This window comes from Urocampus carinirostris, chromosome 3 (assembly GCF_059441175.1).
Source record: "Urocampus carinirostris isolate Australia breed hairy pipefish chromosome 3, RoL_Ucar_1.0, whole genome shotgun sequence".
Classification (NCBI taxonomy): Eukaryota; Metazoa; Chordata; class Actinopteri; order Syngnathiformes; family Syngnathidae; genus Urocampus; species Urocampus carinirostris.
This window is the reverse complement of record NC_142351.1, coordinates 19,845,951-19,872,223: the sequence shown is the minus strand read 5'-3', so window position 1 is coordinate 19,872,223 and position 26,273 is coordinate 19,845,951. Positions and strand designations below refer to the sequence as shown.

The following is a 26,273-nucleotide window of genomic DNA, read 5'->3' as shown; positions in this document are numbered from 1 at the left end:
GGATTTTATTCATTTTTGTAACACAATAACGACGTTTTACAGCAGAATGAGCAAACTATGGCCCATCAGGCTTTTCAATTTGGCGAAATGATCAAAATTATTAATAATATATACAGTGCCTTGCAAAAGTATAGGCCCAACAAGAACTTTTGGACATATTGCCTTATTTGAGGCTTCAAACTTATAGATGAAAAACTCAAAATATTGTATAAGAATCAACAACTTTTGAGACACAATTGTGAAAATAAACCAAATGTATTCAACATTTTGTAATGTGCTAAAAAAAATCAAAAAATTGAAAATTAGGCCCCTTTTGAATTAATACTTTGTTTTGCTGCGAGTATAGCTACAAATCTTTTTGGGTATGTCTCTATAAGCTTTGCTCATTTTGAAACACAACTATTTGCCCATTCTCCCTTAAAAACCAGCTCAGGATCCTCAAGGTTGGAGGGTTATCGTTTGTGCACAGCATTTTTAGATATTTCAAAAAAAGCTCTATAGGATTGATGTCTGGACCTTGGCTTGGCCATTCTAACTCCTTTGTCCGTTTTAAACCATACAATTGTAGATTTTGCTTTATGTTTAGGGTCGTTGTCCTGTTGAAAGGTTTACCTGTACCCCATTTTTAGTCTCTTGCATACTCTTAACAGATTTACTCCCAGAATAGCTCGGTATTTGGCTCTATCCATCTTCCCATCAACTCTTACGATCTTTCCAATCCCTGCTGAAGAAAAACAACCCCAGAGTGTGATCCTGCCACCACCATGTTTGACAGTGGGAATGGTGTTTTCAGGGTGATATGCAGTGTTACTCTTGCGCCAAATGTAAAGCTTTGCATTCAGTCCAAAATTTTGTTTCATTTGACCAGAACACTTTGTTTCACATGTTATTTCTGTCTCCCATGTGGCTTTTCATGGTATTCTTTAAGAGCGGGCTTCCTTCTTGCCACTTTTTTGCACAGATAGTCCACCTTCAGCTGTGTATGCCTGCAGGTAATCCAATGTAATCATGGGCTTCCTGGTAGCTTCTCTTATTCATTTTCTTTCTGTTTGGGTTGAAGATTTAGAGGTACGGCCACGTCTAGGTAGGTTTGTAGGGTTTTTTGCTCTCTCCAAATTGATATTTTTGCTCCAGGAGATGTGTAAATGTTGTAAAACATACTTGCATCTCATTCCTGCCTTTCCACATGTTCATCTCGAATCTGCCTGGTGTGTTCTTTGGTCTTTATATTGCCCTGTGCTTTCCCATGTCTCTTTTCACGGACCTCTTAGCCCATCACAGAGGAGGTACATTTAAACTGAGACTCAATGACACACAGTGGTTTTTCATTGCTAGTCATTTAGATAGATAGATAGATAGATAGATAGATACTTTGTTCATCCCCAAAGGGAAATTCACATTTCCAGCAGCATCCCTGAGCTGAGAACAATCGAGAACAATCGAAAATAACACGGGAGCTGCTGGAGTGGCTGCCATTCGTGACGGCGCCGGAAGAAAAGATTCAATTTGAATCATTTAGGTTGACATTAAATCATTCAGAAGTCATCAGGGAAGTTCTGGAGTCAGTTGGCTGAGGTGAGAGAAGAGGGAGGCGCAATATCTTTGCAACACTTTCTTAGTATTTTATTTGTCAATGTAATATAAAATGTTGAGAAAATAACAATTACACTGTGTTTATAAAAGATGATTTTGTATAAGTAAACCCAAAAATTGTGAAGTTCAACGAGAAAGAACTAACACTGAAAAAATAGAACCATTTCATGTTTTCCATGTTGTAATTTGATGATGACAAGTGAGGCACGGCCTCAACTGCCTCCCATGATTGCATGTCACTGTTGGACCAACACTGTGCCTTACTTAATAATGAAATCCCTCTAATGTTACCAAAACAAAACTTTTAGTTGTATGAAAACTACAGGAAGATAAAGCCATATTGAACATCCACATTACAGTCTCTTATGGATGGATGGATGGATGGATGGATAGAGCCATCCTTCAGTATTAATCTATAAAATGTGGTATCAATTTGAATTTTGAAAAGAAGTTGTTCAGTTTTTTTGAGTTTTTCCTTGCCCTCATGTAGGTTTTAGATGAGGGGATGGTGTAGTAATAGTCTATAGTTTGCAATAATCTATGGTCTGTACAGCCCTTTGTGATTAAGGGCTATTCATATAAACATGTCTTGACTTGATGTATTTATCTAAGATTTTTTTCTTTTTTTAGCCATGGGGAAGTAGAAGCTCTTTGAAGTCTTGGAGATATTTTTTCACAAAGATAATATCATTGGCATTTTATGTTAATTACAATAAAAACAATCTTAAATCTTGACTCTTACTAGTTTCGGTTTTCTACCTGTGGTCCAGCTGTCAATAACCTTCGTTCCTTCATCTCCTTCATTAACTTTCTTCCACTTTCTTTTTGTGTAACAGAAGGCACGGAAAGCTGAGCTAAAGCGGACCAGGCTATTGAGTGATTATGGCACATTTTTTAAATGTTTCTTTTTTTTACTGTTAAAACAACTCCCCTTTTTATATGGCACACAACATAAAACCTGAGGAATTTGAATCATTACAAGTACACTACAGTTTGGCCTTATGGTATTATGCAGAAATAGAGTGTGTAGGCTACTGCTGTAGTTTTAGAATTCCATTTCATGAGTTCAACGAGGCACACTAGGCATTGCCAGGTTCTGGTGTGACAGGAAAGGTGGATCTCATAAACGACACGAGTTGTCTGTCCCAATGTGCCTTGCGTCTGGCTGGCAATCAGTTCAGGGTGTCCCCTGCCCACTGCTTAAAGATGGCGGGGATGGACTCCAGCACCCTCGCGGCCCTCCTGAGGATATGCAGTGCTGATAATGGATGGTTGGATGGATTTATTTACGCCCTGGAAATATTTGATACCACACTGCTTTGAACTCTTAATGGGGGGTTTTGGGGTTTTTAAGGGTTATTGTTCTATCTTCGTTATTCATTATCCATTATCCGTTATTGGTCAGTTCATAATACGCTACAAAGCCTAGGAGCCGGGACACTTACTCTCAGCCAAAAGGCCAAGCTAAGGTCCTAGCCCTAAAGCCTTGCTGCGATCATTGCGAATGCACCGACTTCAAACACAGAACATGGCAAGGGAGTGTCCTGGTATACAGTAACTTTTTGGATTTGTGGTGCAATACCAATATTTCAGCTTGAGGTTTTCTCGTATACTGATATTATCCGGTGTGATAACAGCTAAAATGCTTTATATCCTTGTTTGTTGTGTGTATGCGTGTGTGTTTTATTTCTTCAATCCAAATTGGACACAACAAGGTTTAAATTAGAACATTTCTGCACAGTGGTTTTGGTCTCGAACTAATGTCAGTGTTTTTCAACCAGTGTGCTGGGGGCACAGTAGTGTGCCAGGAAATCTTGTCTTTAGTGTGGCCCAGGAAATTTCTCTCAATTTTATCTTTGTAAAAAAGCATGCCATTGTTTAGTAAATTTGCTTTTTGCTGTGATCAGTAACTGTAACATTTATCCATACCAGTAGGTGGCAAAAGATAATTATTTTTATACACAATTATCTGATCATGAGGTTGTAAAGGTAAATATATTTATTAACTAATTATGTTTGATGAAGCAAGTAAAGATGCGCAAGAAGTAAGACAGAGAAGTCCGAGGCAGACGAGATCGAGGGCGGACAGAACAGATGGGATCGATGCAGGACACACGGGTAGATACCGGACAAGGCCGACGGGACCGATACCAGTTACTGGTGCAAGATACTGGACAGGAGGAGACAGACGAGATCGATATCGGATACTGGAGACTGGAAGAAGATACCGGACAGGAGGAGACAGACGAGATCTATATTGGATACTGGAGACGGGAGCAAGATACCGGACCGGACAAGACAGACGGGATTGATACCGGATACTGGAGACGGGAGCAAGACACCGGACAGGACAAGACAGACGGCGTCGATACCGGACACTGGAGCAATATAACGGACAGGACGAGACAGGCGGGATCGATACCAGACACTGGATACACGAGTATGAAACTGGACAGAGTCAAAAGACAAGTCTTGCAAGTGCAGAGGTTCGTTGACGGGCTGCCAAGGAGTTAATGAGAGCACTGAGTTTAAATAGGAGGGAAGCCAATCAGGCAACGAGCCGCAGCTGGTGCCAAACGGGTGGGGTAATGGGCAACTGTGACAAAAATATTGCTGAGTTTAATTTTTTTTTTTCTTCAAAAAAATCAGGGAACAAAAACCAAAACATTTTGGTTTCACTGGTGGGATAGTTTTTGCTTATTTTTAGTATTATTTTTATGTTCTCTGAAAAACAAGGTAAAAATATAGTAAAACTTAAAAAACACTTCTATCCAAAACTCAAAAATCTTAAATTAAATAGCCTGTATTACCTCTTAAGTCACTGTGACCATAAATAATGAGAAATATGTCTTCTGTTGATTTAGGGGGATTATTTTCTAAACCTTTTCAATGTACTGTGTGTCTCAAGATTTTTTGGAATGAAAGAGTGTGCCTTGGCCCGAAAAAAGGTTGAGAAACACTGGTCTCTACATACATCCACAATCTCCATTGTTTTATGTGTTTGACTACCACAGTATACCAATTTTTTTTTAATATACTGCTTTTTCAAATTTAACAGCAACAAATATCATGACTCAAATCTAGTACTTACCTGCCTTATTTTGATGCAGAACTAAGCCATTGTGCGCAAATAACCCGCTGTAACGATCATATTAGATCTGTTTTGGTAAAATTTTGCCACCTTTCTTCTTAAACAAATGTTATTATTTTCTTTATTATTCTGGAGCTGTATTGTGTTTTGTGCTTAAAGATATTGTGCAATAAAATCTACTATTTTCAATGTCAAAGGGTCAGCTAGCAAGTATGCATCCTGACCAGGGTTGGGTAGGGTTACTTTAACTTGATTACTTTCAATTACTTTTGGATTACTCCAATACCAAATATGCTAATAAAAGACAAAAGAAACTAAATATGAATAAAATCATGACTCGCAACACGTGGTAAGCTTTCTCTCCTGGCTTTGATCTCTTTGATCTCCGGCAAAACTAACATAAAATGCAACAGAAACAAAATGAAAATAAATCCAAACAGCTTGCCAACATCATTTTTGCCGTTCCATGTATTCCAAGCCTGCACAAAATTTAGTAATTTTATTCATATTTAGTTTCTTTTGTCTTTTATTAGCTTACCCAACCCTGATCCTGACATAGTTGGATAGAAGAGCTGCGGCAGCGATGTAATGCACTGCTTCTTAGAACCCTAACATAGGATTGATATCTTAATATCGAATCGATACACCACTACTATGGAATCCTTCTGTTTATTTCCTTCAAAGCTGAGCTAAACATGACCAGGCTATTGAGTTATCATGGCAATCAATTGAATGGGGTTGAATGGTTTTATGTTTGAAATGTAGCCCACGAGACAATTCTGAGAGAAGCTCAAAAGAAAAATGAGCCACAATGACTTGCAGTTGTAAATATGCCCACTGGATGTCTCCAAAGCCAGCTGCCAGTCGTCAAGCACCTACTATAGCTGTATTTGCTGACTGCCATTAATCAACCAGAAAACATTGGGGAAACCCATCCTGATGTTATTTTACTTAAATTAAAAGTCACGGTGCACTGTTAGGCAACGCAGCAGCTGAGGTTAGCGCATCCGCAGCACAGTTCTGGGGTTATGGGATCAAACCTTCCTGTGTGGAGTTTGCATGTTCTCCCTGTGCTGGAGTGGGTTTCCCCCCGGCACTGCGGTTTCCTCCCACATATCAAAAACATGCATGACAGGTTAATTGGCTGGTACAAATTGTCCCTAGGTGTGACTGAGCGAATGAGTTGTCTGTGTGCCTTCCTGTGTGGAGTTTGCATGTTCTCCCTATGCTTGCGTTGGTTTTCTTCAGGCACTGCGGTTTCCTCCCACATTCCAACAACATGCATTTCAGGTTTATTGGCCGGTGCAAATTGTCCCGAGTTAGTATGAGCTAGCGAGTTGTCTGTCTCTGTGTGCCCTGCGACTGGTTGGCAACCAGTTCAGGGTGTCCCCTGCCCACTGCCCGAAGATGGCTGGGATGGGCTCCAGCACCCCGGCGACCCTACTGGGGATTAGTGGTGCAGATAATAGATAGATGGGTGCACTGTTTAGACAACACAAAAAATACCAAATTGCAAATACACCTGCAGGTACTAATTTTTTTAAGAGTTTTAAAGAAGCTTTAGCTCCTCTAACAACTAATATCCAGGTAAACATTTTTTCAAAAAATCAAAAGCAGGACGACTTTTAAATTGTTTAAATATTCATTTAAATTTGTGTTGTTACTCGTTTGCGAGTAGCTGGAGATGCCTCCTGATATGACTCAGATAAAGCACCCTCATCATCTGGTCGCCGTTGTCTCTGATGTAAAGCGTCATTCTGCTCTTCAAAGATGAGCCGGACCTCAGAATTGACGGACAGAGGTGTGTGGAAATCCATCCATCCATCCATTATCTGCAACGCTTATCCTCAGTAGGGTCGCGGGGGTGATGGAGCCCATCCCAGCTATCTTTGGGCAGTCGGCAGGGGACACCCTGAACCGGTTGCCAGCCAGTCGCAGGGCACACAGGGACAGACAATTCGCTTGCTCATTCACACCTAGGGACAACTTTGGAAAGTGGGAGGAAACCGGAGTGCTCTGAGGAAACCCACGCAAGCACGGGGAGAACATACAAACTCCGCACAGGAAGTCCAGTAGCTGGATCTCAGAACTGTGCTAACCACTGGGCCGCCGTGCTGCCTGTGTGTGGAAATATTACCCTCTATTTACCTTGATCGGATACCAAAATTCCAAGTATCACCCACCCCGTTTTGGACACTCCTGGAGTAAAGCAAGACATCTGAAATACAAGCACGCACGAGAGAGAGACCTCTAATATCTCATTGGCTGTTAAACTTGGAGCTTTTGTCTAAAAGCAAGGAGGTGAGAACAACCTATAAGGAGACCTGCACCCTGCCCTCGCATCCCCCCAATGCCTTGCACCTTTTCTCCTATTCCTAGCAAGTCTTAGTTCCCTTTCACTATTTGTGACACATGACGCAGTCCACGTGGGCCCACGCAGCTGCACAAGCCGACTTTCCACGCCCTTGAATCCCCTCCGCATGCATTCTGCTTTCTTCATCACCCTGCACCTCTCAAAGTGGCGGACACTTTTTGCTCGAGGGGTGCTCGTTGTTCCCAGGATCGATTTATTCTGCTTTTCCTGATTATTCCAAAAGTAACCGACGATGACGAGTTTACCGGGAACCGTGCCGCGGATGATGCGCCCGGCCTCCGGACAGAATTACCCACGGGGCAGCTTCCCACTGGAAGGTACCCACGATATTTGTTTATATAAGGGTATGATAGACTAATAAAAGGATGGGGTGAATCTTTTATTCTTTTAAATTATTTTTGATTTAATATTGTTTATTTTTATACTACTGCCCTTAACTTATTGTTTTGAATCAGAATGGCTCTTTTTATTTTTTAAATTAAAAAATAGAACCTTACTTAATATTTTAAAATGCAGTATTTTATCTTATAAATTTTATTGCGTCATCAAGATGTCTTTTTTTAAATTTCGTTGTGGATTTCACAGGTTACAATAACTATAAATTCTATTCTATTCTATTCTATTCTATTCTATTCTATTCTATTCTATTCTATTCTGTTCTAAAAAAAAATACAACCTTGTCAAATTCTACGAATCTAAAAGATGAATGTCAAGGTCTCAAATTGTAGCATCGGAACCAAAAATATATTTTACATTCTGAGGCAAGAATGATCGAAAAAAAACTGTACGTATTTTGAATAATTATACTGAAGAAGATTAATATATCAAGAGTTTCTCTGGGTGTTATATGTTGTAGCATTCACTAGCGATACTAGTATAAGTTTGAAATGCCGTTTCTTTGTTTTCTAATTTTCCTTAATAGGGTAATGTTCTGTTTTCTTGTTTTGATTTTAAATATGTCCTCTCTGCAAGGACAAAAATTATCTAGGGGTCTGCACGTAAAAGCCTCTGCTTCGGCCTACTGCGGGCCGTTGGGCACTAGTTTATGTATTATAGTATTGTATCGCATATTTGTGTTTTGTGCCAATAGTTTATTCTTTCCTTTTACTAATTAAATATGTTTGTTTTTGTTTGTGTGGTGCACCTAAATAAAAACTCACACACAAACAATAATAATTGGTTGATAATATACAATTTAACTACCTTTTTTCAATCGAAAATCGACCTGTGAGTTGATTCTGTCGAGTTTGAGACCCCTTAAAAATATGATCCGTTCTAGGAGCGTACATATGAGAAATCACACAGGCGCCTGCGTTTTCAATACAATTTCGTTAACCTTTCTCGTGAAATGAACACGAATTTGCAAGCCACACACGAGTTTTTCCTCTCTTATAGTCTATGGTCAAATGATCAAAAATTGTCAAACATTTTCGTGTGTTTCTTGTCTCACCACAAACGATTCTGCTAATAGTTCTTACGAAATGAACGTGCATTTGCAACCGAAACTCGAGGTGATGTTTTTCTTCCATTTTCGATTTCATTTAAATAAACAACAGATTAAATTTTGCAATACCTTTCTATGTATTTATTGCAACACATCAAACAACTCGTTAACATTTCTCACGAAATGATCGCGCATTTGAGACCCACATTCAATACTACTTATTTCTCTTCGCATTTCTGTAAGTCATCATTAAGGAAAATTCCGGATCATCTATTGCTCCCACTTTTTGCATATTTTTGTAACATCTCAACAATTGCATCCACACTCAAAATGATGTTTTCCTTCATATTTCAATTAATTTGTGTATCATATCACTGAAAGAAATAACTTGCCTATGTTTGATAAAAGACCATTCTGTTTTGATATCCATTTTAGAAGCTTTAATCTTTAAATATGATAATTAAAATACAAATATTTTCTTTACCAAACGAAAATATGAATTCAAGTCTAAGAATGTTTTCGTTTAATATCTTAATAATAGTGTAGGCCTAAGGCCTTTACTTGAATAAAATAGAATAGAATAGAATAGAATAGAATAGAATAGAATAGAATAGAATTGAATTGAATTGAATTGATCAACGTGGTGAAACATTGTATGCAACGAGATTAGACATGGCACTCCATCTAATAGGCTCCAAAAACTAACTATGATGAAAGAGAGTCAGAATAAATCAGGGAAAATATTATAACGTTATAGAGACTGGCCCATTAATAGTACAATTAAAGAGGTGAAGTAAAAGAAGGAGTCATAATAATAACAATAACAGTTATAAAATAATAATAACATTAGTGACATATTTATCGATTTACAATTGATATAAAGATGAGGATGCATTCTTTCTTAATTCCTGTGCCACGCGCAGTGTCCACGCCTTTAGGCCAGGGCCGTGTCAATCAGCTGGGGGGCGTCTTCATCAACGGCCGACCCCTGCCCAACCACATCCGCCACAAAATCGTTGAAATGGCTCACCACGGCATCCGCCCCTGCGTCATCTCCCGTCAGCTGAGAGTGTCCCACGGCTGCGTGTCCAAGATCCTGTGCCGCTACCAGGAGACTGGCTCCATCAGGCCCGGCGCCATCGGGGGCAGCAAGCCTAGGGTGAGTCTTGGAACCTCGAGAAGGGCGCATGCGCACAAATCTGGAGAAAAGCCAAAACGTGCATTTCAAGTGGAATTCTTGAAAATCTGGAGAAAATAGCTAAAACGTGCAATTAACATTAGTGTGCATCGTGTCAAGTGACGTGGTCGTGTGTGTCGTAATGCAGCAAGTAGCGACGCCTGACGTGGAGAAGCGGATCGAGCAGTACAAGAGCGACAGTCCGGGAATTTTCAGTTGGGAGATCCGAGATCGGCTGCTCAAGGACGGCGTGTGCGACAGGACCAGCGTCCCTTCAGGTGAGACTCTCGCTGGTAAGACGCTTCACCTTCTTCTTTTCTTATACTTTCGACTTGCAAAGAAGTAGTAAGGCTCCTATAGAGCAGGGGTCAGGAACCTTTTTGACCCAAAGAGCCATAAAAGCAAAACATGTTTTAAAAATAAATTGAGAGAGCCACAGCATATATTTTCAGACAAAATTGACAAAACTGCCAAACACACTCTCTAGTCAAAAGCTAATTCTTCAGCACATTTTATTTCACTGTGTTTCATTTGATGATTAAATCAAATGTATGAAATGATAATAATGCCAAATCCTGTGTCTCAAATCAATGTAAATATGCCATTTACAATTTGTCTTCCACCTTCAGTTAAGCAATTTTTTTCCCCTGAAATTTGTCCTTAATAACGGTTTCAAAACAATGTGCATGCAAAGTTCTTTTGTAAAAATGTCACAAATTACTGCAAACGATAAGCATATCGTCATATTCACTTTCGGTGTAGACTGCACTGAGTGAGAGAGAGAGAGAGAGAGAGAGGGAAGTTCTTGCGCTGTGGGCATGGATCCGCCCACCTGTACTGCTCACCCAATCAAAGTCGTTTGCCGGGTTTTTATTTATCAGTTTAAATGGATAGATAGATAGATAGATAGATAGATAGATAGATAGATAGATAGATAGATAGATAGACAGATAGATAGATAGATAGATAGATAGATAGATAGATAGATAGATAGATAGATAGATAGATAGATAGATAGATAGATAGATAGATAGATAGATAGATAGATAGATAGATAGATAGATAGATAGATAGATAGATAGATACTTTATTCATCCCCGCAGGGAAATTCACATTTCCAGCAGCATCCCTGCGCTGAGAACAATACAATAATAAAGCAAAAGGAATACAATATACAAATACCCAAAGTGACGTGCTAATACCCACTGTAGCGTGTTGTGTAGAGTATTTAAATAGTACTACATAAAATACACACTGCAATAAAAATACGGTAATATGCAATGTAGGGGGTGTGGTTTAATGTGGGCCTTTACTCCTCCGGGTGGAGTTAAAGAGCCTCATGGCATGAGGAAGAAAAGATCTCTTCAGTCTGTCCGTGGTACAAGACAGTACAGTCAGTGGCATAGCACTGTATGCGTCCTTAATATTTGCATACATAAGGTTTCTTATCGAACTTCTGCATTAAGTAGCTTCGGCTTTACATGGACCAAAATCGGGATGAAATCACTTGACTTTGGAACGCCACAGAGGGATGAGCCATAGTTACATTTTATTTCGGAGCCATATGTATTCATGAAAAGAGCCATATATAGGATTTTTGTTCCCAAGCGGGTTAAATCAGTAAAATAATGACAATATTCAGTACTATGTTCTATCATCCAGCCCAGTGCCGTTACCAGACATGCATCTCAGGGGGGTGTATCAAATGCATGGGTGGGCACAACTAGAATGACCCTTTTCCCTCTTGTGATTGGCCAACACGCATTTTCCATGGATTCTGTGTGGTTGACTTTAAAATGTGTTGAGTATTTGAAAGGGTAAAATTGGTTTGTGTTTTTTAATGGATTTGCAAAAACATTTATTTATGATTTTAATAGTTTTTCCAGGTATGTGTTTCATTATAAGCTTTTATTAAAAAAACAACAACGGTATAGTTCATCCTATTTTTTGGTAGTTCTTTTTTGTTGTTGCACTGAAAAGTAACATTTTTAACTGACATTTCGTTGTGTGTTTTTCAGAGTTGCTTGACTTTAAAGTTGATTAATGTGAAAAAAGTTAAATGATATAAACGTTTACTGGGGAGTGAAAAAAAGCTACTTTTATAACTTGGTAGACTATATAATAATAATTCGTAATCTATTTTGTATGAAATGAAATAATCTGCATTTATATAGCGCTCTTCAAGTCAATGAAGACTTCCAAAAGCGCTTTACAATGTGCTTCACACTTACCCATTCACACACACTCACACACCGATAGCGGCCGTGCAGCCATGCAAGGCGCCAAGGGTCTATTAGGGTCTATTTTGTACATTGTATTACATTATTTTTGCTAATATACTGATCAAAAAGACCCCCCCAAAACTTGTCTTTTTTCTTTGGATCTTCTTATTATCTTTTCTTCCTTTTATTCTTTTTTGGTGCTTTTTATTGAATTATTATTTATTTCTTTTTTCGTTTATTTTTTCCAAGCTTTTCATTTCTTTTTTTCTTTCTTATTCTTTCCCTTGTTTATTTTATGTTTTTTCTTCTTCTTTTCTTTATCTGCTGGGAAGGCTCACACTCGTCCGTATCCATGCGCGCACGAAGACGTGCACGCGCGCACACACGCACGCGCGCACACACGCATTCTAACGGGTTCCCACTAACAGATGCATGCACGTGCACGCGCACAAACATCAACTCCAATGACAATTATAATGATTCTCATATAATAAAACTAATAATGACAATAAAAACAATAGCTATATAAATAATCACAATCATCATAATAGTAATATTAATAATAATGTTATAAGCATGATAAATGAAACGAAATGAAATGATAAAGAGCTTCAGGCCAAATAATACTATGAAAAATTGAGGCCTTACGATGCATGAATAAATTAAATTATTACGAGGAGTAAACAGGTACACACATATAACTACTTTACTGACCTCAATAAAATGCATTCTTCTTCCTCCGCATGTACAATTGATAAATGTTTTTAATCTTGATCTATACCTTGTTCTATTTTTTTGTAGCCCCAATGTTGGTATTTTGTCGGTAAATGCTTTGCTAATCTGCAAATTACCGTAATTTCCGCACGCTAAGGTGCACCGGATTAGGAGGCGCACCCCTAAGAAAATAGTCATATATTTTCCATATATAAATCACAACGGTCTATGAGGCGCTAAGGCCCATGACATTGAGATTACAGTAAGAACTACCGTTTTTATTCGTGTTTAACCGTTCGGCTGTTCATACTATTATAGCATATAATTCTGCAATGATCAATCAGACGATATATCGCTGATTAAAATCGCAAAACATTGTTTGAGACGGGAATCGATCACAGATTGCGGCGGTGAAGGCGCTAACACTGTACTACCAGAGCATTGGTGTTAAAGCTGATATTCAAATAGATATTATATGTTATCGGCACCTGTATGATGCAGCAGGGGTAAACCAGTGAAAGCTGTCGGGCCCTGCTGCTGAACAAAAGAGTGTGTTGTGTCACCCTGACCCGAGTGACATGGCCGCTTTCTGGTGTCCCATTTCATCTGGAGGGACGAAAGCATGACCAAGTTGGGTGCCGAGTTGCCTAACTTGTTTGGGTGTTTGGGCAATTGGGTTGGCCATGGTCCAAAAATTTTTGTGTATTTTTTTGCTATTTATTTCCCTTTTATTTTCTTTGTTATTGTATGTGTGTGTCTTGCTGTCGGTCACCCCTCTTGAGGGATATGACCAAGGTAGATAGATAGATAGATAGATAGATAGATAGATAGATAGATAGATAGATACTTTATTCATCCCCGCAGACCCTCACACTATTTTTACTCATGGTACCAGAAACACTAATCTGCACAGTGCATTCTGATAGCCTCAAGAGTCTCTCCACTCTTTAACATGTGTGTCAATAACCTCTCTGTTTAAAATATATTCGTTCGTAAAAGAGTTTCTATCATATTTTGTTGAAATATTTTCTGTATGCTGTTTCTGTCCTCCACAACGTTATTAACACAAGTGAAGTAGTGGGGAGGCACTGTGCAAAATAGTGTTTTTTGCATTGGGATTAAAAATAGTGTGATAATGAGAAATGCTCCAATGCCTTTTGGTATCTTCGTCATCTGTACCCGTGGGGTTCTAGTCGTGAAGTGTCAGAGCCATCACAAAAACGACCGGGGTCCTAATCCCATTGCATATAAATAAATATATAAAATCACAATTCATGGATCCCTTACCCACCTAGCTTGTCAGATGAACACTTCCTGTGGTGTGTCTTGGGCAAGTAAGGCCGACCCACCCCTCTCCCTGCCTTTTTGGAGTAGAGGATTTTTCCTCATGTGGAACCGGTAGTAATTGTTTCCATGGTTACTATACTAGCCCGTAAATCTTCTTGGTCTGACTCAGATGCAGCACCTTCATCATATGGTTGCCGTTGTTTTTTTTGCTGCAAAGCATCATCCCGCCCTCAGCTCAGTAGCCTAGATGGTAAGGCGCCCGCTTTGAGACTGGGAGGTCGGTGGTTCGCGCCCCGGCCGAGTCATTCCTAAGACTTAAAAAGTGGTCGGTGGCGCCCTCTGTTGGCTGCGGCTGCATCGGCTCGCTACAACGGGTCAGGTGCAATCGACATTTCGTTCTGTGTACATTGTTACACAGAATGACAATACAAGGAAATTATTATTATTATTATTATTATTATTATTATTAGAGATGACCTTGGCATTGACTGTCAGCGGCGTTTTATCATGTTTTTTTTAACGGAAGTATATTATTTAATTATCTAATAATGTCATGGTTGCCATGGCGCCTAATTGGCCCCGCCCGTGTGTCTCCAGATGCGGCTCGTTGAGAGGTTGTCTTTCTGTCTATATTAAGCCCAGCGCTCTCTTGCTTCCTTTGTCAGCCCGTCAAACGAACTTCTGCCCCACAAGACGTGGATTCTGACTCGGTCCTGTTTTCCTGTATTTCCAGTCCGGTGTTGTTCACGTTTATTTTTGTCCTGTTTAATTTCAGGTTCCAATTTTGTTTCCGTCTGTTTTTCTCCTGTTTGTTATTTTCTCCAGTTTTTGTTCCCGTCTAGTTTCTCCTGTTAATTTCCGATATCCCGATTCCTTATCTATATTGTCTGTCCCGTCCTGTCTGGTATCAACCAAGGCAATTGGAATCGATCTCGTCGGTCTCTGGCTTCCTGTCTTTCCACGCCAGACCAGCTGCCTAACGTGCATGACTCCCCATCTCCTGTAAAATAAAAGCTTGTGTCAGAACGTCACGTGATTGGGTCCTGATCCTGTTCTGGTTCTTGACAAATGTATTTTTTTATTTGAAAGGAACCATTTTATTTTTATCCATCTGTTTGTTTGTTTTTTTAATACATACATTATTTGAATCCAAAAAATATACGAAACACAAAGTTATTTACTGGACAAAGAGCATTTGGGCCTTCAATATGTCACAAAAGCAGTGTATCCTCTTCCAATCGTATCCATTATAATCTGCCGTATATAAGGCGCTCTAGGATATTAGGCGCAATTTTAAAATTCAGGCCAATTTGGGGTTTTCAGTTGCGCTTTATAGTCCGGAAAATACGGTACATCACGATTGCTTAGTTTTCCAATAAATAATGATGCTTCGGCCTCCCATCCCCCTGCAGTGAGTTCAATCAGTCGAATCCTGCGAGCTCGTTTTGGAAAAAAGGACGACGAGGACGAGGACGAGGACGACGAATGTTTCAAAAAGGACGAAGGGGAGGACAAGAAAACCAAACACAGCATCGATGGCATCCTGAGGGACAAAGGTAAGCCCGCCCTGCTCCCCCTTCAGGGATTTCCTGACAAATTGGGCAAAAGCAGGGCTCCATTTGATGACACATCCCGCCTTCCCCCAAAGGACCCCTCTTTTTTTCTCATGACTTATTGATGAAGTGTCGGGCCTGCGGGAAACTGCTTCCACGCTTGTGCCAATATCAATTATCTTTTTCGAAACTGCTGAACGAATATTCAAGAACATCGAACACAAGAATTAATAAATGTTATTTATTTTCATTTCAAAAATATAGCGAAATTGGAGTGCTGTATGTACCGTATTTTCCGCACTATAAGGCGCACCGGGTTATAGGGCGCACCCCCAAAAAATAGTTTTTGGTCCTATATTTTCCATACATAAGGCGCACCGGATTATAAGGCGCTACAATGGTAACGTTGACAAAACAGTCAGATAGTTCAGTCAAACTTATTACCCCCCTAACATTCCGAAAGCTTGCAAAGAAGCAAATACGTGTCTCAGACATGTACGGAAACAGTGTCTGTACGATGTCACCAATCACTCAAATGCATCGTTCCAAATATCATTCGGAATGTTAAAGTCTTGGGATTCAAGAAATTTTAAACATTTCTTAGTTTCCATTTTATTTTTTGCTGGCAACTGTGTGGACAGCAAAGTAAGAATTTTATTGTGCAGGGAAACGGGGTTCTTTACTGTGTATGTGACAATAAACACTTTGAATTGAATTTAGTTTAAAAATAGACTCATCACAGAAACATCAAGATCGTTCTAAAACAAGATACCGGGAAAATATAAAGCCGCACAGCTCACCTAAGTTTTCTTGCAGCCATCACGTTCATTAATGATACGTAACCATGGTCTTCTTACAACCGTGAGTGTAGTAAATCCAGGAGAATAAAATATTTACAAATACAGAATAGTAAAGCATGTTTTCTCTATGCCGTTGTGCAACCCAACGTGTGATTCACATTCATTTTTTTCGGCAAATTGCAGGCTTTGTTTCGCCCCTTTAGCCTATGTGAGCCTGTAAATGATAAAAAGGATCCGCCCCCTTTACCTCCGAATAACTTTAGCCAATAGTGACTGATTAAAATGATGATTGACACATTGGTTAGGAAATGAAACGCCGGTATATAAATCCCAGCATACACCTAGGACGACTTCGCCTTCGGGGGAAAATCTAGTTGGTGGCTGCTTGCCTTAGTTGCAAGACTTTGCGACTTAGTATTGATCCATATATAAGGCGCACTGTATTATAAGGCGCATGGTCAGCTTTTGAACAAAATAAAGGCCTTTAGGTGCACCTTATAGTGCGGAAAATACGGTAACTTGTCTTTGATGATGTTTTGGGGAGTAGATGTCCATCAGGGAGGGGAAAGGGCAGCGTATATACATAAATATACAAATATATGTATATATGTGTGTGTAAGTAATTCTATTATGTATTGACCAATTTTAGAAATGAAACGAACTGCTCTGCTCTAACTAATCTGCAGTCCTCATTTCAAGCGTCGCAAGCGATGCTGAAAAGATGAGCCCCCGTGTGTGTCTCTGTCATCTTCTAATCACGGCGAGATTTAAAGGACTACAGCTGCTAATGAAACTGTTGTCTGCTGAATAGGCGGCTGTGTAATAGCCCCAAGGCTTCGCGAGAAATATATTTATCCCCTATCAGCCCTCACTCTTACACTTCCAGGCACATGCGGGGCTCCAAAGCAGATTAAATTGAGCTTTTATTTCTTTTCACTTTCATCTTTTTGGGCAGCTCACTTCATGGTGCCAAGCCCACGGCGGGAAAAAATTCATGAGGGTTTAAGGTTTCCTTCCGTGTGCTTTGGATTGCGGGAGCAAATATTAATTCCAGTTATTGCTCTGTTGGTTTCTTCCTGTGGGAGGAAAATGCATTTCATTGGCAGCATGCACACAGAACGATATGTGATTTTGTTTATTGAGCATGATTCGGAAAAAAGCAATTATTTGGAGACATAAATCAGCAAAAATACTCAATTGAAGTGACATTTGCCTAAAACAATTTAACCGTATACAATTTTCTTAATGTTCATTTTTATATTGCAAAGTTTAAATACTCATGAGCTTCTATTTAATTGACTGTATATAAATGATCTTTTTCAAAATCCTGAACGAATGTTCAAGAACATTCTATCTAGTACAAAAATTATAAATGGCATTTTTTGTCATTATAAAAGTATAACCAAATTGGAGGGGCTGGATTTCTTTAATGATGTTTAAGGCTCTGGTGAGATACCAAGTGGAGTAGATGTCCATCTGGCAGGGGACAGGGCAGGATGTGTGTGTATATATGTGTGTGTGTGTGTGTGTATATATATATATATATATATATATATATATATATATATATATATATATATATATATATATATATATATATATATATATATATATATATATATATATATATATATATATATATATATATATAAATATATTTAAATGCCATTTTTGCCGTTCCATGTATTCCGTTACTTCCCAAGCCTGGACAAAATTTAGTCATTTTATTCATATTTAGTTTCTTTTGTCTTTTATTAGCATATTTGGTATTGGAGTAATCCAAAAGTAATTGAAAGTAATCAAGTTAAAGTAACCCTACCCAACCCTGTTTATAATTGCCTTTTCGCAAGCGTGTCGAAGTGGAGTTGAGAGCGTGAGTACTCGGGATGGGAGGAAAATGGTGGCCGGTGGCCGTAGATGGTAGCAGTTCAGCGGCGGTTGTACTGCAGCTATTATTGATAGCACATTTTCTTTTCCTAGCTGCTATCCTGGATTGCAATTGTAAGGGAACCCAAATGTTGGCTGGAGATAACACAATGGTCACAGGCTCCATCCTGGGCTCTGCTTCAGTGTTTTTGAACTAGGATTAACCTCCCTTTTCCATTCCCCCCCTTGCTGTCTCACACAGAAGAAAACAGGGGCATTTAAATGCATGCACGCTCTCGTGCAGACCAGGCTCTTAAAGTTCTCAAGTGAATGTGGATTTTTTTCCCCTCGGAACAGCCCGAATGAGTTTCATGTAAGAGTTACATTTACCTGATTTACGCTTTCAAAGGAATTTATTATCACACTATTTACACCTCGTTTTTGTTGTAAAGGGCTCATTTGCAAGTATATGTCTGTCATAATTACTGATTTGAATAAGCTGTGCCCGCTCATTTGGCGCCAACCGCTGCGGGCTCTGATTGGCTCCCTGTCCCTACTTAAGCCCTGTCCTGTCCCGGTTATCAGTCCGCCTGCAAACCTCTATTTATACAAGGCAAACCTATTTCGACCCTGACTCCCACCTGTCCCGTTTTTGCTCCCGTCTGTCTCTGGCTACTACCTGTTTTGATCCCGACCACATCTGCTCTCCCGTCCCGGATTAAGACCCATTTTTGATCCCGACTACGTCTACTCTCCCGTCCTGGCTTATGACTCGTTTCCACCCCGACCACGGTTTGCTCTCCCAGTCCCGGCTACCGACCAGTTTTTCCGTCCCTGACACCGCCTTTGCCCGCTAGGGAAGATCCACTTCCGTATTCGGATCACAATGTGATTGCGAGAGCGACTTGCTTCCCGCGTCCAGCGAGCATCGGATCGCGGGCGCTGTCCTTCCTCTTTCTTACAATAAAATTGTGAGAAAATGTTACGCGATTGGGTCTACCCTGTGTGCTGGTCGCGACATTGTCATTTTTTTCGGCATTTGTTGGGCGGAAAATAATAGAAAAGCATGTGGATGGTTTGCTTTACATGAAATAATACACTTCAGTTTCCTCCGGGCACTCCGGTTTCCTCCCACATTCCAAAAACATGCATTTCAGGTGAATTGGCCGGTCCAAATTGTCTTAGGTGTGAATGAGCGAATGAGTTGTCTGTCCCTTTGTGCCCTGCGATTGGCTGGCAACCAGTTCAGGGTGTCCCCTGCCTACTGCCCGAAGATGGCTGGGATGGGCTCCAGCCCCCCCGCGACCCTAATGAGGATAAGCGGTACGGCTAATGAGATGAGATGAGTTTCATTCAATAGAAAAAAAAATCCACTTATCATTGAAAAAGTGAGTTCTTTCATTTTGCTGTCAACGCCTCTCAGTTTGATGTTACATACAGTTCAGTGACGTGCCGTCAGGGGAGGCCGGTGAGGCTGTTCCTTTCCTGTCATCCTGGAAATATAACATTTAAAATGTATTAAATCGATATATTTGATCAGTGTTAAAGACCTTTCTCATTTAACTTCACTATTTTGGGTTTTTCATTTTCTATATTTTTACATTTTCAAAATTTAGTATGAATATTGTTCATATAATCAGTGTGTAATGTATTACTGCTCTGAATGTCTGCAGAGTGAGGCACGCTATTCCTTTGCCTCAAAGCAGAGGGCGATTGTGACACAAAGGATTTCGATTCGGCACACACCTCAGCCCCGAACGATAGAAATATTACTGAAGTAACAGCAAGTCAAGCCATCAGTTAATTTTTTTCTCATTGCATGGACTTTATGTTGAGGATCAGACAGACAAGGACCACAATTGTGTCACGTTAAGAAAGTTTATTCAGGGATGGAGGGAAATGGGAGAGAGGGTCTTGGAGTTAAGAGAAATCTCTAAGTGGAGATTTTGGACTACCTTTAAGGAGGATGGCTTGAAAGATGGAACGAAGAGCAAACCGAACAACAAGGCTGGTGTGGCAGGTCTTGGAGTAGCTAAAACACGTGTCTGGAAGACCCGGGCAGAAGAGAAGACAGAATAGCTAAACAGGTCCAGATTGAGAGTCAGAAGCGCAGAGAAACAGGTTCCGGGTGTAGGCTTTGCAGACGATCTGACGAAGGTCGGCTGTAAGGCAGGGCTTTAAATACAGAGCTTGATTGGCAGGGAATTCAGAATAGCTGGTGGTAAATGAGAATAGACAGGTGGAACAGATCAGGGTGCTCTGACAGAGCAGGGAGGTGATTGGTGCTGGTTGCCCGATAGAGAGAGAGAGAGCTCATGACACTTTATTTTTTTAATCATGGAGGATTGAATAGTTTTATTCAAAAGAAGCAGGGCACAGACTTAATTCATAAGTTAATGGTAGTGTCCATAACTTTAAAATATTTTACCTGCTGACGCCGGGCAGCACGGCGGCCCAGTGGTTAGCGCGTGTGCGGCACAGTTCTAAGGTCTTGGGAACCTCCTGTGTGGGTTCAAATCCAGCTACCGGGCTTTGGACTTTGCGGAGTTTGTATGTTCTCCCCGTGCTTGCGTGGGTTTCCTCCGGGCACTCCGGTTTCCTCCCACATTCCAAAGACATGCATTTCAGGTGGATTGGCCGGTCCAAATTGTCTGTAGGTGTGAATGAGCGAGCGAGTTGTCTGTGCCTGTGTGCCCTGCGATTGGCTGGCAACCAGTTCAGGGTGTCCCCTGTCCACTGCCCAATGATTGCTGGGATGGACTCCAGCACCCCCGCGACCCTACTAAGGATAAGCGGTGCAGCTAAAGAGATGAGAGATGAGATGAGACTTGCTGACGCCTTCTTCTGGCTGAAATCATTACTGCAGCTCCTTCTGTTGCCCGTGCAAGGATGTTAAATTTTTAGATGCGCTTGTATAAACTCTTTTTCATGTTTTTGTGGTTTGGGTTGGCATTTGGACTGTGTTTGAAAGAGTGCTTTTCTTACTTTCACCATTTTTATCCTGGGATTAAAAAAAAAAAGAAATGAGACTACCCTTGTGAGATCACTCGCCTTCCTGTATCCCCCTGCTTCCTATCCTCCAGGGTAATGTGTCACTGAAAAACAGAGGGGGAAAGTATGTTAAAAGCAGATAGGCACGTTGGGTATGGATATAAAGGCTCTTTGAACTTAGTTGGGCATTGTCACCACATACCTAATAGAGAAAATATTTAATTTAAATTTTTTTAAGGACACCACATCAACGCACCCCACCTTTAATTTTGCGATCTGACGGCGTTAATAAAGGTTTTGTGCGGATATGAAAGTTAGAAGTAATGCACACAAAAAGAAGACAGCATGCTGGTGTGAAAGATACCATGGGAGGGGTCTGCCGCAATTGCGACATTGGTGCCAAGGAAGGTGGCGCCATCCGTCTAAATTCTAATGCAGAATATCAGTGGTGACGATTGTGAATGTCCTCTGGTTTGTGTGAGGCTTGAAATGGACAACCGTAGTCACGGTTCAACAGCGATGGTGATGCGTGGTGGGTTCGAGTGACACGATTTACTGTACAACACCAATTTTCATTGTTTCTTTAACAACTAATGCCCACCCGTTCCTGTTTATTCATAACCAATCAACGCCCACCCTTCAACAATTTCATGATGTCCTTTACTACCTCTGCCTTATAACAACACCCACACACACACCCTACTATAGCACATTTAGAAGAAAATGTATTAGCTTTAAGTGCCTTGTAGCCGTGAAAACATGGTACTTTTTCCTCACATACTGTGGCCTCTCTACGAACAAGATTAATTTGTTCCGGGATAGAGCTCATATCTTAAATTTGTTGCATCTCGAACAAATTGTCCACATATGAAATAATAGAAAACCAATTAATCTGTTCCAGGCCACCGAAAATGCCTAAATGTAACCCAGATCAATGTATCTGTAATTTTCCACGGGTCTGAGCATTCACACAAAGTTGGTGAGCAACGCTTGAAACAACAGTCATCAAGTCAAGTCAAGTCATCTTTATTTGTATAGCCCTAAATCACGAAGAGTCTCAAAGGGCTTCACAGATTATTACACTATATTACACAGACTATTTTTCAGCCGACGAGAAGAGTAGGTTATTCATATGCTATGGAGTAGAAGTGAGTTTTAAGTTTAGATTTAAACATTTCCACGGAGGTTGCAGATCGGATCTCAGGGGGAAGAGCATTCCACAGCACCGGTGCCCGGATGGAGAACGCTCTCGAACCAGCAGAACACTTCTTTGCTCTTGGGATCACCAGAAGACCGGCACTCTCAGATCGTAGGCTTCGGACCGGGACATAGGGGCAAATCAGATCCGAAAGATAAGAGGGAGCAAGTCCATGTATGATTTTGTACAATACTAAGAGAACCTTGAAGTCACATCTATGGCTAACTGGGAGCCAATGCAGGTTAGCCAAAATCGGTGTTATGTGATCGTACTTTTTTGTCCTAGTTAAAAGCCTCGCTGCGGCATTTTGTACCAGCTGAAGAGACTTGATTCTAGACTTCGGGAGACCAGAGAGTAGTGCATTACAGTAATCGAGACGGGAGGTAACAAATGCATGAATTATAATTTCCGCATCAGACTGAGACAGTATTGAACGGATTTTAGCAATGTTACGAAGATAGAAGAAAGCGGTTCTAGTAATTTTCTTTACATGCATTTCAAAGGATAGATCAGGGTCAAATATGACACCTAAATTTTTAACTGAGTCACTCTGTGTGATGTGACATTTGTCAATGTTCACAGCAGTTTTTGAGAATAAGTCACGGCATTTAGATGGACCAATGACTAACATTTCGGTCTTTTCAGAGTTAAGACGCAAGAAATTGAGTTTTGGGTAGATTTTCTTGCGCACTGAGAATGTGCGGGCAGTGCGCAGCTTAGAGGGAACATTGACCCTAATAAGATACATTTTCCTTATCACTAAAAACACATTCAAATATAATTGAACATACAAGTTTGATAAATATAACGAATAAGATGATAGCCCCACCCCGGTCCAGACCTCCATCACAGGCTTGCCTTGATGTCATCCGTCCATCGCATCCCTCAACACCACCCCACTTCACCACCCTGGTTTCTCCCTAACTTCCTGCCCGTGGCTGCCAGTCCATCCCTGGGGCGTAAAGGGAAGGGGTGCATGCACGGTGAGCGTTCCCACTAAAAACCACAACACAAGGTCGCGGGATCAGATCTATATGGCAGGAAACAGGTGTTAACTGGGACGAGCATATGCTAGTGTAGAGCGGTCTCGAGCAGTTTCTAGTGGTAGCGACTGGAAATTGTCGTAACTTTGGATTTTTGCTCGAAAGACATCTCGTATCTTGACTTTGTCATGTCTCGAGGAGCTTGTACGTAGAGGGGCCACTATATGTCTTTATAGTGATGAATGAATGAAACTTATTTCGAATATGACAAAAACAAAAAACAATACAAGACAAAAAATACAAAAATACAAAAAAAACACAAACAATGTTAATGTACATGTTCGGAAGGGAGTAGGAAGAAACATATGCTCATTAAATCCTTCCCCAAGACTTCCTTAACAATTGCATCCCACATCTAGAACCCCTGTGTATTTATATGCAAAAATAACTTATGAATATACATATTTACATTGGCTCTGTGGGTACAGAGTCTTTTCATTATCATCACCATGACTACTTCCAACCCTTTTTTTTTACAACCATCATTATCATCATTTCTGTCTCCATACATTTTCAGCATACTATATAATTAGAGTATCTATTATGATAACAATAGATCTCTTGGGTGCTCACGGTGAAACTGTTTATGTGGTGTGTGTTGTCCGTCATACAAGTATCTTTGGACCTGCTACCTTAGGGGGTCCGCCCGAAACAGCAGGACCACCATTCTCGAAAGTCCTGATCTTTGCATTAAAAAGACAAGGTACGGGAGCTTGAGCCAGATGCCTCCAGCATCAAGCTCCCACTTGTCTGCCCAAACTATGAGATCTGCAGTGTAGGTTTTGTTTTGTGTTCTTTTTATGATGTATATCCATGTTAATATATCCCCATTTATTTAGTTTTTGTTTGTTTTTCACCACCCTCACCAACATATTTATTCACCTCATAGTTTTATTATTTATAAATTTAGGCCCACATTGTGATAGATTTGCATAATATGATGGTGGCAGTTATATAAAAACAATGTTCAACAATAGCAGAATACAATAAAAATACATACAATACATACAGTTAATAATGATAATAATAATAACAACAATGAACATAATAGTCATGATAGTCGATGCAATAATGATAACCTTAAATATTAGCTTGACCCATCTATTGACTGTATAAGGCTTCTGCTCACTTACATTATTTGGATACCAATAATACAAATATTGATAACAATAATAGACACATAAATGTTATACTAATAATAATCATAATAACAGTTATAATACTACCAGATTAATTTAGTTTTACCCATCTATTACCTCTATAATGCTATAGAGATCCCATTGTTAATAATCAAGATCAGTAGAGTTGCTTTAAATGCCATATCACTATTTGGCGTGTGATGAATATGCATTATGCAATCCATTTTTGGACTATAAAATAATCTTTTGGACACTATCTTTAAAACAGTGATCAGTATCAAACTGAGCCACTTGTTGACACATTCCCACTGTTGTCTCCTTTCGGTCTTATCTGGGACGTCTCACGGAAAACAAATATTTATAAACCAGAACCGCTGAGCTTGAGGCAAGAGGGGGCATTTAGGAGAAAGCGCTCCTGTGCACAAGGAAGCTCGTAATCCGCCTTTGGTTTGGCGGAGAGATGCCGTGAATCTTGTCCGAAGACCCCACGGGAGGCCGATTGGGCCACAAAGGCGGAACGGCCGACAAAGAACAAATAGTCAAAGTGGACTTGAGGGATGTCGACTGCGGGATTTCATTAACCGCCTGTAGAAGAATGGCACCGAGAGAAACGACATAAGAATATTGCAAGTGAATGTTGACAATATCTGTGTATTTTTATTTAATGCTACATCCATTGCAACCTGGTCATTTTTTTAATATACTTTAACTCATTTCATATTTATTTTTTTATTTTATTGTTTGTTATTGCAACTTCCGTTGCAGCCTGGTCATCCTGGAAGGGGGATTGTCCTAACCTTCTCAAGGTTTCTTCATTTTCCTCATGTTGAAGTTTTTGAGTTTTTCCTTGCCCTCATGTAGGTTTTAGATCAGGGGATGGTGTAATAATAGTCTGTGGTTTGCAACTATCTGTGGTCTGTGCAGCCTTTTGAGACTCCTTGTGATTAAGGGCCATACAAATAAATAAACATGACAAGAGCTACCAGCCTAACTCTGAGGAGTTTGCATGTTCTCCCGTGCCTGCGTGGGTTTTCTCCAGGCACTCCGGTTTCCTCCCGCATTCCAAAAACATGCAAGTCAGGTTAAATGGCCGGTCCAAATTGTCCCTTGGTGTGAATGAGCGAGTGAGTTGTCTGTGTCTGTGTGCTCTGTGACCCGCTGGTAACCAGTTGAGGGTGTCCTCTGCCCACTGCCCATAGACAGCTGGGATGGGCTCCAACTCCCCCGCGACCCTACTGAGGATAAGCGGTGCAGATAATGAATGGATGGATGGACAAGGGTAACCCGTAGTTGTCCTTTTGTGACATGTGTCTTAACAAATGTTCAGTTTCACATTAATCGATTACGGAAGGGGAATTTCGCCCTGTCACAAGATTTTCCAAAATGATAAAAATAAGAAACAGAACAAGAAAGGTTTGCTTTCCAGCAGTCTCAGGTTTTTAGATGACTCTGATGAAAACCCAAAGGCCAAGAATAACCTTGGCAAAAAGAGACTTCCTACTCTTAATGGTTATCTGCATCCTTTTAGTGATTTAAAATTTTTCAGTCAAGCACATTTGGCCTTAGGGTCGGGTGTACGCCCCGGGACTGGGAAGTCGCAGGTTCAAACCTCGGCTGAGTCATACCTAAGACTTACAACATTGGTACCCATTGCCTCCTTGCTCAGCCCTCGGCATTAGGGATTGGAATTGGTAGCTTGGTCACCTAAAAAGTCAGGAAAAATCCAACCCCATCAGATTTTTTTTTTTACAAAGTACGCCTGGTCCGAAATAAACTATAAT

The 26,273-nt window shown here is 40.3% G+C and overlaps 1 protein-coding gene across 2 annotated transcripts in view; it reads left to right on the top strand.

Annotated features, from left to right (window-relative positions):
- The first annotated feature begins 7,003 nt into the window (after positions 1–7,003).
- LOC148369029 (paired box protein Pax-7-like) overlaps positions 7,004–26,273 on the top strand; it is a 60,608-nt gene continuing 41,338 nt past the window's right edge. Inside the window, exons 1-4 of one of the 2 annotated variants that reach the window (XM_088330946.1) lie at positions 7,004–7,375; positions 9,426–9,661; positions 9,828–9,972; positions 15,315–15,458. In XM_088330946.1, the coding sequence (XP_088187072.1) occupies positions 7,291–7,375; positions 9,426–9,661; positions 9,828–9,972; positions 15,315–15,458 (610 nt within the window). In that variant the 5' untranslated portion in view covers positions 7,004–7,290. The remainder of the gene's footprint in view (positions 7,376–9,425; positions 9,662–9,827; positions 9,973–15,314; positions 15,459–26,273) is intronic. The other variant, XM_088330947.1, reaches the window with a different exon arrangement.